At 39.8% G+C, this 21,121-nt stretch overlaps 2 protein-coding genes across 2 annotated transcripts; one reads left to right on the top strand and one right to left on the bottom strand.

Moving 5' to 3' along the window:
• Positions 1-356: 356 nt before the first annotated feature.
• Positions 357-16,106, bottom strand: LOC115514677 (olfactory receptor 5V1-like). Its single transcript, XM_030316804.1, is given in 3 exon segments — positions 357-825; positions 827-1,320; positions 16,044-16,106. Coding segments are annotated over 3 exon segments (1,026 nt in total).
• Positions 16,107-16,236: 130 nt separating this feature from the next.
• Positions 16,237-17,172, top strand: LOC115514675 (olfactory receptor 24-like). Its single transcript, XM_030316800.1, has one exon. It carries the CDS (start codon positions 16,237-16,239, stop codon positions 17,170-17,172), a length of 936 nt encoding a protein of 311 aa, XP_030172660.1.
• Positions 17,173-21,121: the final 3,949 nt, after the last annotated feature.

Here is a 21,121-nt window from a genome sequence, read left to right as displayed (position 1 = left end):
ATAGGACAAAAGCAAAATGGAAGAACAGTAGAGTAACTAAAGAATATATTTGACACAGATGGTAAATAATCAAAAATCATGTACATGTGGAGACAAGCATTATATTTGTAGTTATATCCATGAGCTTCAAACTAACTTCTTAAACTATTTAGAAAAAGTTTCAAACATACAGAAAAGACACAAGTGTTTCAAGAATAGGAAGGGGACAAAAATATATAGTAACCCTTTACTTTGCCTCTTTGTTTAATCATTGAAATTAACTTTTAATTAGCAATGTTGGCAAGAAGCAATGAGATTGTATCACTAAGAAGCTAATTTTCTATTATTAATCATCACAGAAAAGTAAACACTACAGTTCAAGGGAAATGAAATTTGAAGGTTGCAACCTTTTCTCCCACCGCTTTCAAGGCCTTTCTGATGTCCTTATTCTTCAAAGTACAGATGACAGGATTTAACATGGGAGTGACAACACTGCAGAGGAGAGAGACCAGCTGGCCTCTCTCCAGCGACCACGTTGAGACGGGCCACACGTATGTGAAGATGGCACTACCGTAGTACAGAAGGACAATGACCAGGTGGGAGGCACAGGTAGAAAATACCTTTTGCCTCTCCTCTGAGGAGCGGATCCTCAAGATAGCAGAGATAATATAGAAGCAGGAAAGGACGATACCCAAGAAAGGAGCCCACCTAATGAAGACCCCAATGGACACCAATGCCAACTCATTGACGGAAGTGCCCCCACAAGACAACAGCAGCAAAGGGGAGATGTCACAGAAGAAATACTGAATCTGGTTGTTGCCACAGAAGGGCAGGTAGAAGGTCAGAAGTGTGTACTCCCTTGTTGAGGAACCCCCCAGTCCAGCATGAGGTGGCTAACTGGCCATACAGGGCTCTGTTCATAATCACTGAGTACTGTAGAGGTTTGCAGATTGCAATGTAACGGTCATACGCCATGGCCCCCAGGAGGAGACACTCTGATCCTACTAAGAAAATACATGCAAACAGTTGTGCCCCACATCCCCCATAGGACATGCTTTTCTTCTCTGACAGGAGATGCACCATCATCTGGGGGACGTTGGTGGTGGTGTAGCAGATGTCAAGAAAGGCCAAATTCCTCAGAAAATGATACATGGGGGTGTGTACATGTGGATCAGCCACGGTCACCAGGATAATGAAGATATTTCCTCCCAAAGTACAGATATAGGTCAGAAAGAAGACGGTGAAGAGTAAAAGTTGTGAATCATTTAGGTTGGAGAATCCCAAGATAATGAATTTGAACAGAGTTTGGTTTTATCTTTCTTCCTCTTGAGAATGAGAAGCCTACAAATTGTGTTATTCCAATAGTACAAGAGTGAAATCTACAAAACAAGAAGATATAGCTTGATAGGTAAAACAATCATCATCTCTATCAGCATAAACACTGAGCATTTAGCATCCACAACAAATCACAGAGGCATGCAACAATCATCACCAGAAACCCCCATACTCAAAATTTCCTATGAGACATATCTCTTCAGGACATTAGGAACATCTTTACAGAAATAAGTAAATATTTAAAAGCCCATATGGGAAGAGGCAGGCCCCTTTCCTCACTCTCCACCATGTCCTGGAGATGGTTGGTGAATATCCATCAGACACTTTGTATGAGCTGTGGGGTCATTTGAGTCTCTTCCTGAGAAGCTTCCTTGTCCTTCTTATCCTCTTAATCCTTCATGTCACTGAGTGCTAATTTTTTGTATATATCTTTCCAATATTTTCCTATGCACATACATTCAAAATAGAGATAAGATTATAGTTTTGTATCCTACACCATATTATGACATTCCTCCTGTCATTAACACTCTTCTACAATATGGTTTCTAATGGCCACATTTACATCCATCATATGGATGCACCAGACTTGCACAGAGCCAAACATTCATGACCCAAATAAATTAAGTATTATAATAATGATCGCAGCATATTATGACTCAGAGAGGAAATACGAAATAAAACACTGAGTAAAGTAAATAATGCTTGGTACAGGGTTGGTGCTCATAAAACCAAAATCCATTGGTCTTTCTCATTCCTAAATTTCTCCAGATCCATGAAAAGTTTGAATTACTCTGATTCAAATGTTGGAATTTATAAGCATTCACACACAAAATAAAGGAGAATGTTAAACCTGGATTTCTTAGATGTAAGATAAAACTTTATTTACACTACATACTTAAAATTGTCAAAATAATAAACAGTAAAAAAACTGGGTAGGATATTTGTTTTCAAGGAAACAAAGTAGTATCTAAAATGATCATTGGTAATTCAAGGCCAAATAATAAATTTTATTTGGCTTTTTATTTGTAATTGTTTAGTTTTTTTTTTTCCTAAGTCAACCAAACTATTTGCTTCCATAACACACACTATAAACAATTGAAGGCAGGAAGAACATCATAAGAAATATTGTTGAAATTGAGGTTCAGGGAGAGGAATCAATATGGCAGAGCAGCATGGAGACCTTGAGCTGCTCTTGTCCCTGAGACACAGCTATATCAGCACAAACCATTTTGTACACCTAGGAAACTGATCTGAGGGTTAACACAACAATCTACATAACTTGAGCCACAGAACTTGGCAGGTATGTGGTATAGAGAGGTGAACTGGGGAGAGAAAAGCCATGGAAGGTAGGGAGCTTTTTTTGCAGAGAGAGGACAGAGAAAGAAAAAGGAAAGGGGAGAGTGTGGTGCATCAATCATGCAAGAAAAACACCCCCCTGAAAGAAGTTGGGGAGACATTGAGAGAAAGAGTGAAAACACTCATAGGGGACTGAACAAGAAATCTGTTCCCCAAAACCAGAGACAGGAAAGAAAAGAGAGGGTTTCAATACCACCAGGATTCTACAAACAATGGAATCTTAAGTTTCAGAGCTCAGTGGCTGGTGGTGCTCTGGTGAGGAAGCAGGGTGAATCCCCAGGAGCAGATAGCAGGGTCTTAAGGGTCTGTATGCCACAAGGGGAGAAGTGGTTCCCCTGCTTGGAGAGCATCTGGTAGAGGCCATATGGCCTCCCCACAGGCAAAGGTCCCAGTGGACCCCAGAGAATGGCCACATTTACTGGTATCGGGACAAAGATACCAGAGTGTGGTGAAACCTGGTGCCAACTGTGTGTTGTGATTTGCCAAAATCTCTGAACCTCTGCTGCTGTGGGATCTCATGAACATTTTCTGGGGGGAGCCAGCCCCAAGCCATTGCTCAGTGAGACCCTCCCCCAGAGACTAAGCACAGGTCTAAGCCACAGGCGTCTCTGAAGTGTGAAGTGTGGAGTTTTGAAACAACCTCATCTGAGATAGAACTCTGGCAGGCAGCTTGGACATGGACAGGGTAGAGGCGAGGAGCGGATGGAGGCCTGAGACAAAGGAGGGGTGCTTGATCACAGGTGGATGAGAGTTCGAAGTTCCTGTGACAGAGACTAAGGACCTGGGTGAAGCCATTACCACGTCTCCTACACACGCACATGCACATACACACACATGCATGCCACACTGGCCACTCCGGTAAGCTAAGCAGTACCACATGGTGGAGAACGCAGCCATTATACCAAGTCCCACCCAACTGCACCCTCCAAGCACATCCCCTAGGAGACCAGCACAAGTCACTCCACCTGCTTAGGGTATGGACTACAGAGTGGCTCATGGTTTCAGTTCTAGAGGAAACTAGATGTAATTTCATTCAGGTTTCACTCCGTTTGCTGGTTCATATATTAGTTTGCTTTCTTTGCTTCTGTTTATGCTTTGTTTCCTTTTTTCTTTCTTTTTTTCCTCTTGGTTGGGTACAAAAGAGAAAAAATTATTTTGATTTACTATTTTTTACTTTATTTTTAATTTTTTAAATTTTTTATTCTATTTCATTTTATCTTATTGTATTCAGTTATATATACTTTTTAATTTTTTAAATATTTGTTACCTTTTTTTCCCTTTCCCTTTTTTCTCTACTCTATCAAGCTTCTTTCAACAAGCGGAGTAAAACACACCTAGGATCTAGCTTTCTTTATTTAATTTTTTTGTTTTTTAAAATTCTTTTAATTTTTATTTTTTCTTTTATTGATTTCTTATTTCCCCAAAATGTCAAAATGAAGCAATTCACCACAAAAGAAAGAACAGAAAGAAATGGCAGCCAGAGAATTCATCAACACAGATATAAGCAAGATGTCTGGTGTAGAATTAAACCACAATTATAAGAATACTAGCCGAGCTTGACAAAAGCATAGAAAATAGCAGAGAATCCCTACTACAGAGTTAAAAGAAGTAAAATCTCACTAGGCCAAAATTAAAAATGCTATAACTGGGATGCAATCTCAAATGGATGCTATGACAGCAAGGGTGGACAAAGCAGAGAAGTGAATCAGCGATATAAAAGATAAAGTTATGGAGAACAATGAATCAGAAAAAAAGTGTGAAACAAAGGCCAAAGATCACTATACAAGACTTAGAGCACTAAGTGACTTACTAAAAAAGAATAACATCTGAATCGTAGGAGTCCCAGAAGATGAAGAGAGAGAAAAAGGGGCAGAAGGCTTATGTGAGCAAATTATAGCTGAAAACTTTCCTAATCTGAGGAAAGATGCAGACATCAAAATCAAGGAAGCACAGAGAACTCCCATTAGATTCAACAAAAATGACCATCACCAAGTATACCATAGTCAAATTCACAAATTACAAACACACACACACACACACACACACACACACACACACAGAGAAAGAATCATGAAAGCAGCAAGAGTAAAAAAGTCCTTAACCTGCAAGGGAAGACAGAATAGGTTCACAGCAGACCTATCCACAGAAACTTGGCAGGCCAGAAAGGAGTGGCAGGATATACTCAACATGCTGAATCAGAAAAATGTTATCTAGCAAGGCTATCATTCAGAATAGAAGGAGAGGTAAAGAGTTTCCCAAACAAACAAAAACCAAAGGAGTTCATGACCACTAAACCAGCCCTGCAAGAAATTTTAAGGGGGATTCTTTGAGTGGAGAAAAGGCAAAACAAAATAAAGAAGACAAAAAGCACCAAAACCTAAAAAGAACCAGAAACACCAAGTCTACAGGCAACACAATGGCACTAAATTCATCTTTCAGTATTCACTCTAAATTTAAAAGTTTTTAAATATTTTTTATTATTTATTTTTGAAAGAGGGAGGGAATGTGACTGGGGGAAAGACAGAGAGCCTCCGAAGGAGGCTTCAGGCTCTGAGATATCAGCATAGAACCTGATGTGGGGATCAAACATACGAACTGTGAGATCATGAGCTGAGCCAAAGTCCAACACTTAATCAATTGAGCCATCCAGGGGCCCCTTTCAGTACTCACTCTGAATGTAAATGGACTAAGTGCTCCAAACAAAAGACACAGGGTATCAGAATGATTAAGAAAACAAGACCTATCTATATGCTGCCTACAAGAGACTCATTTTAGATTTAAAGACACCTGCAGGTTGAAAATAAAGGGATGGAGAACCATCTATCACACTAATGGTCATCAAAAGAAAGCTAGAGTAGCCATACTTATATCAGACAAACTAGATTTTAAAACAAAGACTGTAAAAAGAGATGGAGAAAGCATTATATCATAATTAAAGGGTCTACCCAAAAGAAGATCTAATTGTGAATATTTATGCTCCCAATGTGGAGGAACTCATATATAAAAATCAGTTAATCACAAACATAAAGAAACTCATTGACAATAATACCATAATAGTAGGGAATTTTCAACACCCCCTTACAACAATGGACAGATAATCTAAACAGCAAATCAACAAGGAACAATGGCTTTTATACAGGATGGACTTAACAGATATACTCAGAACAGTTCATCCTAAAGCAGCAGAATACACATTTTTCTCGAGTACACATGGAATATTCTCCAGAATATCTCACATAATGGGTCACAAATCAGTGTTCAGCAAGTACAAAAAGATAGAGATCATACCATGCATACTTTCAGACCACAACATTATGAAACTCAAAATCAACCACAAGAAAAAATTTAGAAAGACCATGAATACTTGGCGACTAAAGAATATCCTACTAAAGGATGAATGGGTTAGCCAAGGAATTAAAGAGGAAATTAAAAAGTCCATGGAAAAAAATAAATGAAAACACGACAGTCCAAAACCTCTGAGATGCAGCAAACGCAGTCATAAGAGGGAACTATATAGCAATCCATGCATTCCTAAAAAAGGAAGAAAGGTCTCGGATATAGAACCTAACCTTTCACCTAAAGGAGCTGGAAAAAGAACAGCAAATACAACCCAAAACCAGCAGAAGGGAAATAATAAAGATTATAGCAGAAATCAATGATATCAAAAAAAAATAAATAAAACAACAAAACAAAAACAAAACAAAATAAAAACAGTAGAACAGATCAATGAAACCAGGAGCTGGTTCTTTAAAAGAATTATCAAAATGATAACCCCCTTGCCAGAATGATCAAAAAGAAAAAGGAAAGGACCCAAATAAATAAAATCAAGAAAGAAAGAGGAGAGATCACAACCAACACAGCAGAAATAAAAACAGTAATAAGAGAATATTATGAGCAACTAAATGCCAACAATTTGGGCAATCTGGAAGAAATGGACAAATTTCTAGAAACATATAAACTACCAAAACTGAAACAAGAAGAAACAGAAAATTTGAACACACCCATACCAGTAAAGAAATTGAATCAGTAATCAAAAATCTCCAAACAAACAATAGTCCAGGGCCACATGGCTGCCCAGGGGAATTCTGCCAGATGTTTAAAGAAGAATTAATACCTATAGTTTTGAAGCTGTTTCAAAAAATAGAAATGGAAGGAAAACTTCCAAATTCTATGAAGCCAGCATTACCTTGAATCCAAAATCAGACAAAGACACCACTAAAAAGATAATTACACACAAATGTCCCTGATAAAAATTGATGCAAAAATCCTCAACAAGATATTAGCAAACTGGATCCAACAATACTTAAAAGAATTATTCACCACAATAAAGCCAGACTTATTTCTTGGATGCAAGGTGGGTTCAATATTTACAAATCAATCAGTGTGTTACATAACATTAATACAAGTAAAGATAAAAACCACATGATCCTCTCAATAGATGCAGAAAAAGCACTTAACAAAATACAGCATCCTCATGTGATAAAAACCCTCAAGAAAGTAGGAATAAAAGGAACATACCTCAATATCATAAAGGCCATATATGAAAGACCCATAGTTAATATCATTGTCAATGTGGAAAAACTGAGAGCCTTCCCCATATGGTCAGGAACATGACAGGGATGTCCACATTCATCACTATGATTCAACATTGTGTTGTAAGTCCTAGCCTCTGCAACCAGACAACAAAAAGAAATAAAAGGCATCCAAATTGGCCAGGAGGAATTTGAACCTTCACTCTTCGCAAATGACATGATACTCTATGTGGAAAACCCAAAAAACTCCACCAAAAAACTGGAAAAATGACATGAATTCATCAAAGTTGCAGCATATAGAATCCACATACAGAAATTGGTTACATTTCTATACACCATTAATGAAGCAGCAGAAAGAGAAATCAAGGAATTTATCCCATTTAAAATTGTATCCAAAACCATAAAATATCTAGGAATAAACCTAACCAAAGAGGTGAAAAATCTACACACTGAAAACTACAGAAATCTTATGAAATAAATTGAAGAAGTCACCAAGAAATGGAAAAACATTCCATGCTCATGGATTGAAAGAACAAATATTGTTAAAATGTCGATACTACCCAAAGCAATCTACACATTCAATGCAATCCCAATCAAAATAACACCAGCATTCTTCATAGAACAAACAATCCTAAAATTTGTATCAAACCAGAAATTACCTTGAATAGTCAAAGTAATGTTGAAAAAGAAAACCAAAGCTGGAGGCATCACTATTCCAAACTTTGACCTGTATTACAAAGCTATAGTTTTCAAGACAATATGGTACTGGCACAAAAACAGATCAGATCAATGGAACAGGATAGAAAACCCGGAAATGGACCCACAAACATATGGCCAACTAATCTTTGACAAAGCAGGAAAGAATATACAATGAAAAAAAAAGACAGTTTCTTTAGCAAATGATGCTGGGAAAACTGGACAGCAACATGCAGAATGAAGCTGGACCACTTTCTTACACCATACACAAAAATAAACTCAAAATGGATGAAAGACCTAAACATAAGACAGGAAACCATCCATATTCTGGAGGAGAAAACAGACAACAACCTCTTTGACCTCAGCCACAGCAACTTCTTACTTCACATGTTTCTGGAGGCAAGGGAAACAAAAGCAAAAATGAACTATTGGGACCTCATCAAGAAAAACGGTTCTGCACTGTGAAGGAAACAATTAGCAATACTAAAAGGCAGCAACCAACAGAATGGGAGAAGATATTTGCAAATGACATATCAGATAAAGGGTTAGTATCCAAAACCTATAAAGAACTTAGCAAACTCTATACCCAAAAAAAACAAATAATCCAGTGAAGAAATGGGCAGAAGACATGAACAGACACTTTTCCAAAGAAGACATCCAGATTGCTAACAGACACATGAAAAGACATTCATCATCACTCATCATCAGGGAAATACAAATCAAAACCACAATGAGATACCACCTCACACCTGTCAGAATGGCTAAAATTAACAATTCAGGAAACGACAGATGTTGGTGAGGATGCAGAGAAAGGGGACCCCCCCCCCCCTTGCACTGCTGGTGGTAATGCAAACTGGTGTAGCCAGTCTGGAAAACAGTATGGAGGTTCCTCAAAAAACTAAAAATAGAACTACCCTATGACTGAGTAATCGCACTACTAGGTGTTTATCCAAAGGATACAAAAATGCTGATTCTAAGGGGCACATGTACCCTAATGTTTATAGCAGTGCTATCAACAATAGCCAAAGTATTATGGGGCTCTGTGCTGACATTGTGGAGCCTGCTTGGGATCTTTTATGTCTTCCTCTCTCTCTGCCCCTCCTCTACTTATGCTGCCTCTCTCTCTCTCTCTCTCTCACAAAATAAATAAGTAAAACTTAAAAACAATAAGAAATTTACATAATGTGTCCAGATACACGGTAAATAAACAAATATCAAGAGCCTTTAAATATATCAGAAATTAGTCGGGAAATAGGATTTTTAAAATAACCCTTTGACAATAGCAACCACATATAAAATATACCCTAAAATAATGTCATAAAAATGTGTATGGCCTACATACGCCATACATGACAAACTTTGACCAAAATGACAAAAGCTTATCAAAGAAGGCTTGAATAAATGAAGAAATACATCCTCTTTGTGGATGGAAAGTCTTAATTATATAGAAATGCCAGTTGTACCCCCATATTAATAAATACATTTCACACAGACACACACACACACACACACACACACACACACACACAGACAATAACCAAAGAATGGGAAAAGTCCAAATGTCCATCTACTGATGAATGGACAAAGAAGATGTGATATATATACACAGTGGACTATTACTCGATGATGAAAAAGAATGAAATCTTGCCATTTGGAAGAATGTAGGTGGAACTAGAGTATATTATGCTAAGCAAAATAAGTCAGATAAATACAAATATCATGATTTCATTCACATGTGTAATTCAAGAAACAAACAATATAAACATAGGGGAAGGTGAGCAAAAATAAGATAAAAACAGAGAGGGAGGCAAACCATAAAAGACTCTTAGAGAACAAATTGAGGGTCGCTGGAGGGGAGGTGGCAGGGGATGGGCTAAATGGGTGATGGGCATTAGGGAGGCCACCTGTTGGGATGAGCACTGGGTGTCATATGTAAGTGATGAATCACTAAATTCTATCCCTGAAATCATTATTACACTACATGGTTAACATAACTTGGATTTAAATTTAAAAAAGAAATTTGAAAAAACAAATTAATATTAGGTCTGATAGTCTTGTGTTTTAAAATTATGGGACAATAAAAAACACAATGAATCAATATGAATTATTTTATTTCTACTTAACTTCATGGATGTCATGCATTGTTTAAGTGTTATGAAAAATAAGCTTTTTATAAAGGAAATCTCTCATGAGTTAATCTACAGGGGACAGTGCTTGGCTGAATTCCATCTCATTGGAGAACTGAATGGACAATAAAGAAACAGCAATCCCAAAGCTCTGGCCCAGAGCTAAGGAAAGATAAAAACTGGTTTCCAGAATTTCTATCAATATTAAAATGACATATCTCATCTGAATTCATTTATACAACAAATTTTCCTTTGCATCATCTGAATGTTCTGTCCTGTATACAAACAAGAAACTACCATCTTGAAAGAATCCCATTGTGAGAAGTCTTTCGGTGGTAATCACTAATCAGTGATTTCTCTAGGACAAACAGCACTGCACTCATCACCTGAAAAAAAACAGAGGAGGCAGAAATCCTAGTGAACCTTGTCTCTACACTTCCACATGGTGTACTCCCTCCACCCCTTCCCACACTGAACTGTATGTGCTAACCTGTGGCTGTGTGTGCAGTCGGCCAGCATTTAGAATGCTGGGCATCATGCTTGGTGCTGGAACTCAACAACATACCTGGACCAGCTTTCGTGGACCACCTTTCACAAGCAGAATCTGTACTTCCAGTTTAGAAGGAGGCTTAAAAGTCCTTTAGTCTGGCCACGGTAATACCCTGCACAATTATTTTCTAGGTGATAATCCAGCCTAAGATTGAGCTCTGCATGGATGGAGCACACCTAGTGCTAGAAAGGGTGTGGGTCACTGGCTTTAATCTCCATCGCTGGCAGGACAGTTGAGCTCAGGCACCTCCAGCTCCTAGCTGTGTGACCACTAACAAGTTATAACCTTCTCCTCCTGAGGGAAAATAACAATACCTTCCTCAAAATAAAATTGTGAGCATTGAGTGAAGTGATGCATTGAGCCCCTAAGGAAGTGTAGAGTACATCATTATAACAAGAAATGGTAGACATTACTATTTCTGTTGTTATGTCACGTATTTGGTCCTAGGTCTGCCCTTGGAAACCACAGGTAAAGTTTGCTCCCTCTTCTATATAAAAGACTTGACTGCGTGAAACAGTGACTCTCCAGACTACACTGGTACATTTCACTTCTTTGATTTTCATATAATATGGACTTGATAACAGTCATTTAGGTGCTAGCAAGTCAGTGTGCCCTACCATCCAGTAGGATTTTGTCCTTTCACTGTCATGGACTGAGAGACTTCTCTCGTTAAAAGAACTCAGAAAATCAGCATCACAGATGGAGCAAACACCTCTCCTGCAGTGATCAAATTAGCTGCTAAAGGAAGCTTCACAGTTTACGTGTGCTTGGGCTGCCCCCACCCCAAGCAAGGACACAACCTTGTCTGCCTCCCTAAAAGAGAGCTCCATGAAATCCTTAATTTCTTATCTTCCCAACTGTTGCCTACAGCTTTCCAAAAGCCATAGTTGAAGAAGATCATTAATCTATGAGTTAAGAGAAAAGAAGAGAAGCAGTAGGAAGGGGAACAAGGAGAAGAAAACCAATACTTGCCTGTAGTAGAACAGAAAGTACAGGAGTAGATGTCAAAACTCAAATCCCTGACCCCTATATGACACTGCTTTTCCTTTGCCTTCAGAATTTATGTTCAAGAAAATCATGCTGAGGTTCCTTGAATTAATTTTATTAATATAGTAGGATTCCCCCCACACATTTCTCTTTTAATTTAAACTCTTAGCTTATTCCCTATGGTTTCATTTCTTAGACTGAAATTTTGTCTTCCATGATCTGTATTCATGCAGATTGATGGCTGTTTTTCAGATAAAGTGACAAGGAAGTTTCATGTAAGTAGGAGGCCTTTGTGATAGCTGTCATCACAATTCAACTCATAAGCACTAGTGAGGAGCTGAACTCCCCTGTATCCCACTCTGAGAACCAGATTTCGCAGTTTAGGCAAAATTATGCATTTCATTTATTTAGAATAAGAACTTTCATAATAATATAGATCTAAGATATGTAAGCTATTACTTGATAGACCTGAACCTGTCCATATTGGTTCATTGACACTGACTGACAATGAGATCAATGGGAAAAGCAACGGCCTGAAGTGTCATCAGTTCAATATTTTATAGTGTCTCTACCATGTGCTGTGCACTATTCCATGTGCTGGGGAGACATTAGCAAACAAAACAAGCAAGCATCTCTACTCCCATACAGTTTACATTATGGGGAGAGAAGATAGATAATGAATAAATAAATTATATAGTATGTTAGAAAGTAGACTAGGATCAGGGAAACTGGGAATGTTGGATGTAGTTTATAGCATAAACTAGGGTCACCAGAATAAGTCTCATTGAAAAATAACATTAAGCAAAGACATGAAGGAAATGAAGGGTTGGGGAGAAATGGACTGTGTTCAAAGTAAGGAAGCAGGGGGAGCAATGCAGCTAAAGAAGGAGAATGGCTGGTGGAATTCAGTCCTAACAAGGAGGTTGGTTGAGCTATTTCAGAGCTAGTGGAGAAGAATGTAGGAGGAGAGGATGTTATCAGAGAGTTAATAGGAGTACAAATCATACTGGATCTCCCATGCCATTGTAAAAACTTTGGCTTTTTCTTCAGAAAATACTTTCAGATTTCCCACTAATAAGTATCTCTGGGAATAAGTCTCTGAGGTCAAGAAAGCTTCGTTCTTCAGCCCAGCCACTTGTAGTCCCAAGAGAAATGCAGATTAATAATGTTCATTTCCCAAGCTGTATCTTCTCTACCTTCAGACACAGTATCACCAACGCAGTCAAAGGGTCTGGATCCTCTAGAATGTCATACTATCTCAGTAAGAGCATTGGGGAGAATACATATTTTTAAGGGCAACACTCATGGGGTGGAGATGAGGGAATCTAGGTGGTAAATATGGAGGGTAGCACCTGACAGAGTAAGGGGCTCAGATTTCAGAGAGGAACATAGTGGATGGAAACTCTGTCCTTGGGTCCAGATCTGTACTTGCTTCCAAAGAAGTATGTCAATCAGTCCCATTGTAAGAAATACCTTATGTGGTAAAGCTACCAACAGACATTCATAAGGACATATCTGGCAGGAAGTTAAATAGATGAGTCTAGAGGGTTGAAAAGATGGTAGAATTGAAAACACAATTTAGGAGCTATGTTTTTATAGATACTTAAAGCCTGGAACTGTAAGAAAGTGGCCAGAAGAGGCCCAAAAGTGAATAAGGAAACAGAGGAGGAGTCAACCAAGGAAGCTAAGAGAGAGTTCATCAGTGATAGCAATGGGAGAGTGTGGCAGGTCCTGGGAGCAAGGGGAAGAATGCGTTTGGAGTAAGAAAAGAGGAACCAACCATTCTAAATCTTGCTGAGAGGTCAAGTAACTTAAGGACTGAGGACTGCATGTTGGTATAGATGAGAGTATTTTCAGTGGCATGATTAGGGCAAAAGCATGATTGAGATTTCAAAAGAGCATGGACCATAATGGACAGTGAGTGATGGAGGCAATTAACTTTTTGAAGGATTTGCCATAAAGCATAGAAAAGTAGAGGAATAGTTGCAGAAGGCTGTGGGGGCAGGTTAGTTTATTAGGGATATCATCCATCTGAGGCTAAGGTTTTAGAAGGCTGAGACCTCACAATTTTAGATAGTTAGGATCTTACATATTTTAGATGCCCAAATATTATTCAGATAACCCAAGATGAACTGGGATATCTGAGATTCAACATGAACTATATATTTTCCAGAAGAATTACTCAAAGTGGCTATAGTAGCACTGAGATTATTCAAGCAAAATCATCAAGAAGATCCAACCTGGGGAAAGATATGGAAACATTGAGAGGTATGGCCATATCTGGACAAAAGATGTGCTATTTGTAACAGAAAAAAGAGTAAGGGAAGACTTAATCTTGTAAGAGAAGGACATCTTCCAGTTTTCATTTTTTTAAAAAGAGTTGAAAAAAATAGAAAAACTCATATAAGTATGGAGAATAGGATGCCCCACATTTTGAATTCAATTCAGCAGACAGGCAGGGTCAGCATTGCCTGAGGTTTGAGTGAGACAGAAATGCAAATTCTCATGTTTCACTCCAAAACTAAAGACAGTATCTGGGGTGGAGCCCAGAAACCTGTGACTTACCTGGCTCTCCAGGTGACCCTTAACCATGTGAAAGTTTCAGAAACTCAAGTCTCAAGTACATAAAAAATGCTCTACATAAAGAGGGAAAAGATTTGTCCCTTTACAGTAGACCACTCATCTATCAGAATACTTTACGATTAGTAGAAAAAAGGAGGTAATTAGCACATACACGGAAAATGAAAAGGACACTGTAGCAAACACTTAGAGAGCAGTCATGAAGCAATAATCTTGAGACAGACCATGCGCTCAGATGTGGGCTCGTGCTATACAGAACTACTAAAAAGAAAACATCATTTCTACTCCCAAGGTATTTACAATTGGTAAGAGAAAATATGTCATAAAAAGTAGAAAACACCTTAAGACAATATCCACTTAAGGGCTAGATCATCCTGTTTATATATTTCAGAAGATATAAAATAATGAGTGTTAGAATACTTGAGAAATGTGGTGGTAAAGGCAATATATTTTCCACAGAGACCTGGAGATATTTGGACAGGAAGGAAAGACATCAGGAGAGAAAAGGCCTGGGGCTTTAGGTCAAGGAAAGGACATGTAAGAAGGCAGAAGTGACCACGAGGTGGGCAGCCCAGGAGAGAGAGCACCGGGTGCTGGTGAGCAGTGGGAGCCCTGTTTTATAGGTGGGAGGGTCCTGCTGTGGACGTTCTTGATAAGCAGGCACAGATGGACAGATGTGATGCAGTAGGAAATAAGGTGTTAGAGGAGCCTGAGCATGGCAGGGCCAGGCCCAGTGCAGATGCTTTCAGCATGAATCACAGCAATCAGAGGGGGAGGTAAGGTGCTGATGGAATAAGCTGTTGATGGAATAAGCTGGGAGTGAGCTGACAGAAGTCCATAGAAGGTAACTGTGAAGATGGGGAAGACAGAAAGGAGCAAGACTTTGTAAGAAAATAAGTGTCAGAGCCCTTGGTCTGGATTTGCAGGATGAAGGAAGCAGATGCATCAATGTTTTCAGCACACATCCTAGGAGGATACTGGAAGAAAGAACTTTTATTCACAAAGTGTTGACATGGAAGGGAACCACTTGGGAAGGACAGCATATTGCCCTCTCTGGCCTTCACTCTCCAATAATTAATATACTTGTTCACTTTGAGGCAAACTCAGCCTTTCGTATGACAAACACTGGGCATTCAACAGAGAAGACAACTAGATGCGGTCTCTGCCACAAGGCACCGTCTGGTCTTAAGATGACTCCACCATCAACTAAATACCTTCAATAAATATTTACACAAGATGAATGTGATCACACCTCCTACATCACAACTGTAATGAATTCTACAAAGATGCTATCACAGGAAATAAAAGGTAGGTTTGGTTTAATCAAAGAAGCAAAGGAAATCTCCCAAAGAAAGTTACCAACCGCTTTGAGGTAGGGAGATGAGTACAGGGACTCAGGGAAGGGAGGCCACGCAGCTGGGGTGGCAGGGAGCAGAAAATGAGTGATTCAAGGTGAAGTTGGTGAGATGCCACAGGCTCAATAAAAACTGAGCTCTGTAGGACATGGCTGGGATTTCTGAATTCTCATAATACCAATGTCCTCCAGACACTTATTTGTAAACAAGGAAGTGATATAATCAGATTTTCTTTTTTGACAAGATCACTATGGCTGCGGTGTGGAGAACACACTGATGGGGCAAGGGTGGGCATATTAAACTCTTTAGAGGCTCACTGTGCTTCAGTCACGACTGTGTAGATGGGCGGGAGCATTTACTGAGCTCCCACTGTGTGCGAAGCCCTAAACTAAGAGATGCAGCCTCTGCCTTCAAAGACTCATGCTTTTGTGATACAGATTCACAAACAAGTATTTCTACCATCCCACAATACCAAGTTTCTCTTTTACATGCAAAGAACTCCAGGAAGCCTCGCCGTTCCCTGCCTTCTCTCATCTCTGTGTCTCACACTGTGACCCTTTTTGACGTCCAGCTCTTGTACCTCCCATTGCTGTTCTAGGTTTTCACTCATTCTCCATATCGATTGCTCAGGGGAACCCACTGGCAAGAGACAGGGTCCAGCGTTCTGTCTTCCTCGGCTCCCGATAGTGAGCAACTCCCCCTCATGATGGCCCCTCTCTTACAGCACTCCAGGACCTAGAATGAACTGCAGCAGGACCCCGGACTTTGTCCTGGCAGGGCTGTCCAGGGGCCCAGGGAACAGGCCAGTCCTCTTCGGTGTCTTCCTAGTACTCTACCTGGTAAGCCTCTTAGGAAACGCGCTCCTTCTGCTGGCCATTGGAGCTGACGTGCGCCTCCACACTCCCATGTACTTCTTCCTCAGCCAGCTCTCCCTGGTGGATCTCTGCTTCACTTCCACCACAGCCCCCAAAATGCTTGAGGATCTACGGACCAGCCACGGATCCATCTCTTTCTCTGGATGTCTGTCCCAATTATATTTCTTTGCTGTTTTTGCCGATATGGACAACCTGCTTTTGACTGCCATGGCTATCGACCGCTATGCTTCCATCTGCCATCCTCTGCACTACCCACTGCTAATGACACCTTGTAGATGTGGGCTGCTGGTGGGTGGGTTGTGGGGGGTGGCCCATTTTGTCTCTCTGGTGCACATCTTGTTTCTATCCCAGTTGTATTTCTATACTAACCAAGAGATTCCCCACTTTTTCTGTGATTTTGGTCCACTTTTTCGTCTTTCTTGCTCAGATACCCACCCTAATGAGATCCTAATGATGCTTCTGACCGGGTTGTTAGGAATCGGCCCTCTCCTCTGCATCATAAGCTCTTATACCCATATCTTCCAGGCTGTGGCTAGGGTTCCATCGGCACAGGGGAAAAAGAAAGCCCTGGCCACATGCAGCTCCCACCTCTCCATGGTCATCCTCTTCTACAGCACAGTCTTTGCCACCTACCTGAAGCCACCATCAACCTCTCGCTCTGTGGGGGCGCTGGCTGCTGCTGTCATGTATACCCTGGTAACTCCCACTCTCAACCCTTTCATTTATAGTCTGAGAAACAAGGATGTGAAGAGTTCACTGAAAAGGGTTCTGGGCATAGAGGGTTCATGGGATTATGACTAATCCCCATAAACAAGCACTTTGGAGAAAATCACTCTCCATATCATATTTACAGAGCAAGTCAGTCAACACTAAGGCTGGAATAGAGCATTACATAGTCTATGGGAAAGAACACTGAACTAGAAGTAAAGAGAACTAAAATCTAGTCCCACTCCAGTGTGGGGGGTGGGGAGGTTGTTTGTTTCTTTCTTTCTCTAGATAGATAGATATAATGGTAAGGATCTTCATTATTAATCTGTTGATAGAAATGGCAATGATAAAAAAAAATGGCAGTAGGGATGGCAACAGATGATCAATTTTTGATAGCATTAGTGTTAGAAAGCAATTTAAAGAACAGTTAATCCAAGATAGATAGATAAATAGATAGACAGATAAATGCTTATATGAATACAGCATTTTTCTTTCTCTGAATGTCTACCCTTCAGCTGGATACTGGCTGCCACTGAACAACAGCATATTGAGGGTAATACACACACACATACAACATAATAAGATATATATATTTAGGTATATTATATAGATATGCTATACCTAAAGGGGTTTTCCCCATATAAGTTTTATTCATGGCTTTAGTTCTGTAAAAATAAAGTTGTCTACAAATTAGTCAATGAATAGATTCTTCTTTCTCTCATAGACGGTCATGGTTGCTGCAGAGAAAGGGTTATTACATCATGTGATAAGAGATGACCCTCTAGGGGTGCCTGGGTGACTCAGTCAGTTGAGCATATGACTTCAACTCAGGTCATGATCTCACAGTTCATGAATCCGAGCCTCAAGTCGGGCTCAGTGCTGAGAGCTCAGAACCTAGAGCCTGCTTCAGATTCTGTGTCTTCCCCTCTCTCTATCCCTACCCCGGTCACACTCTGTCTCCCTCTCTCAAAAATAAATTAACGTTAAAAAAAGAGAGAGAATACACTCCAGTTCAGTCACTATGACATGTCCGCTCGTCTCTCTCTACATACCATGCACGACGTTAAGGCAGAGAATACATGTTACATCTCTTTGTGGTGCTCCTGTGATCATGTGGTTGCACATTATGCATTGTGTAGTGCCTGATGATTAATTCTGTTCAGAAGAACAACTCAAGCTACAATGGATTAGAAAGAACCCTAAATTGGGAAGACTAAACTTGACATTCTCAGGCTGGGGTTTCTGTTCAGCAATGCAGATGACCAATTCTTAGCCTGGACATACTTCCTGGATCATCTAGAAGTCAATCCTTTGCTTTCATATCCAACCTAATGACCTGTCACGGCATATATTCAGAAGTTATTTTGAAATGAATGGACAATCTGAGTTCACATCCCTTCTGGCTTCCCAAGCAGTTTCTCCTGGTCCCCAGGATCTGTGAATACAGGCTTTTTTCTTTCCCTGAATGTCCCCCCTTCAGCAGGATATTAGATGGCACTGAAAAATAACTTATCAGAGGAAATCCAACCACTGGATGTTGTGAAGGTGAACAACAGAGGTCAAAAGTCCACTAAAGGATCAGGAAGACAGTAAGGGTAACAATAATCCAGGGAATCAGTAGTAAAATGTAACACCAAGTTCATTCAGCGCTTAATTGGAGGACATATTATAGGATTCCTGAGAACCAGAACCAAAGCTGAAATCTGGCTTGGGAATATTAAGTGAAGATAAAGGAGAATAGATGGATACAGAGAAACTTTACATCATAAGAATTGGTTTCTGAGAGCTAACAGAACCCCCTTTCTGAACTGTCTTTTGATTGTTATTGATAGTATATAACCTTGGCTAAAGGTAAGATGGGAAGAATAGAATTATGTCTCCTAAATTAAAAAACAAAACAAAACAAAACAAAACACAGACATATGACTTGTGTACCTTCCTCCATGAGTTGTGCATTGGTAAAGATCCACACTTGTGACCAGGGATTTTGGAACAAGGAGTTGACAGTAGCTGTCACTAGTCACTTCTCATGCCTGTCCAGCACCACACCACCCATTACTATCCACCACCATCATTTCCCTCATTACCTTTCCACAAAATATAAGCTAATTCTACACCATCTATTGAGCAATTTACTATGAAGAAGTTATTGTGAGAAGCACTGAAAAGGGTGATCCACTGGCACCACTGAACCTTAGATAGAGGTGCACTGTTTATTATCATTACAGTCTAGTAAAGTGTTTTCCAGAGCTCTTCCAGAGCTATTTTGGTCAGTCTGTAGTTGCTTATTGTTTCTGTTGTGTTTTGGTGGGGGCTGAGCATTGGGACCATCTAGCCCTCCATCTAACTGACATTATACCTTTTCTTTTTTTATTTTTATTTATTTTTAATTTTTTTTCCTTCAACGTTTATTTATTTTTGGGACAGAGAGAGACAGAGCGTGAATGGGGGAGGGGCAGAGAGAGAGGGAGACACAGAATCGGAAACAGGCTTCAGGCTCTGAGCCATCAGCCCAGAGCCCGACGCGGGGCTCAAACTCACGGACCGCGAGATCGAGACCTGGCTGAAGTCGGACGCCCAACCGACTGCGCCACCCAGGCGCCCCTATACCTTTTCTGTACATTGTATAAAAGAATATCCTATGTGATATAATGTATAATGTATTGACCTCAGTTTTAATGATGAATATTTTTAATATTTCCATCGTTAGAGGCACTCCGAAGAAAGAAACCTTCAAAAGTTGTAAATCAAGGTTAAATTCATGTCCTGATAATGTCAGTACTACTATATTTATCCATCCAAATGTTAATTGTAACTCTGCATGCCTAAGTTTCCTCTGAGGCTTCCTTTTCTATGTGTTCAGTTTAGGTTAAGTATATATCAATAAGAATTGTTCTCCCTTAAAAGAACTTAATGCATTCCCAAGTCCCCAACTAGGAATCCCAGATAAAATTCACTACTTCACTACAAAATATGTTCCCTCCTTATTCCTTCATTGAACAAGATCTCATCTACTCTGACTCAGATAATGAGAACACAGAAGTCTCCTTGCAATGCCTCTCCCATGCTGTGTTCGAACCTGTGCAAAGGGAAACACATTCAATCCTCACTTTCTGTGATCTGATGGCATAATAGAGTGCTAATCCAGAATCATTTGTCCAGAACAGGCAAATAGAATAGTTAAACTCCACATCTGCAGCCTGGAAGGTTAAGAATCTCACGATCAGAGACAGCTCAAGGATACACACTAAATTATCTTTAAAGGTTTTATGTTAAAAAATAAGAAATTATTGGATTTGAGGACAAAAGACAGTTAAATATTAACATTACATATGGTTCAACCTATACATGGGCACAGATTATGCTAAATGTTTCATTCTAACTACAGCCATATGCTGAGTCCCTAACTGTTTTGAAAAGAATTCTTAGAAAATGTGATCTTTTAGGAATTATTTAAGTGAGTGCTCTTCCATAAACCACCCGCCCCATTTCCAGGGCATCAGCATTCACTAAAGCTTTTCCATCAGGCTTTTCTTCTATGGCAATCTGAAAGCGACTTTGTAGCATCCTCAAAGAAAAGGTTTCTGTGAAGCAGCAAATCCTAATCTCTGAGTGTCCCAACTTCTTCAAGCTGAGTTCCCTTTACATGAAAAACATAAAGGCCAGACCTTGCTTTCATGAATTTTCAGAATGAAAAGACCTGAGGTGTTCTTTCAGTTTGGGTGTCATATGTCTATTCCTAATAATTTTCCACCCTAAAGCCTGAGGCACACCTTGTTAAAAGTGTGGGGCCCACCCACACAGCCTTTGCAGATACATCTGGGCTGCCTGTCCTGGCAGCAGTCCTCCAGGTCTCAATTAGCAAGTACAACACTGTATATCTTCTTAAAATACACCACACATCTGCCAGGGACCAAACACTATGCAAAACAGGAAAAGAGAGCCACTGCAGACACCTGAATTGAAGGAAAAAGAGGCAATAATGCGACAGAGCACATGGAACTCACACCAGAGACACTCCATGGAAGTGCCAGCTCCTGGG

This window comes from Lynx canadensis, chromosome B2, assembly GCF_007474595.2.
Source record: "Lynx canadensis isolate LIC74 chromosome B2, mLynCan4.pri.v2, whole genome shotgun sequence".
NCBI classification, from domain to species: Eukaryota; Metazoa; Chordata; class Mammalia; order Carnivora; family Felidae; genus Lynx; species Lynx canadensis.
This window is presented reverse-complemented; position numbering and strand designations above follow the sequence as displayed.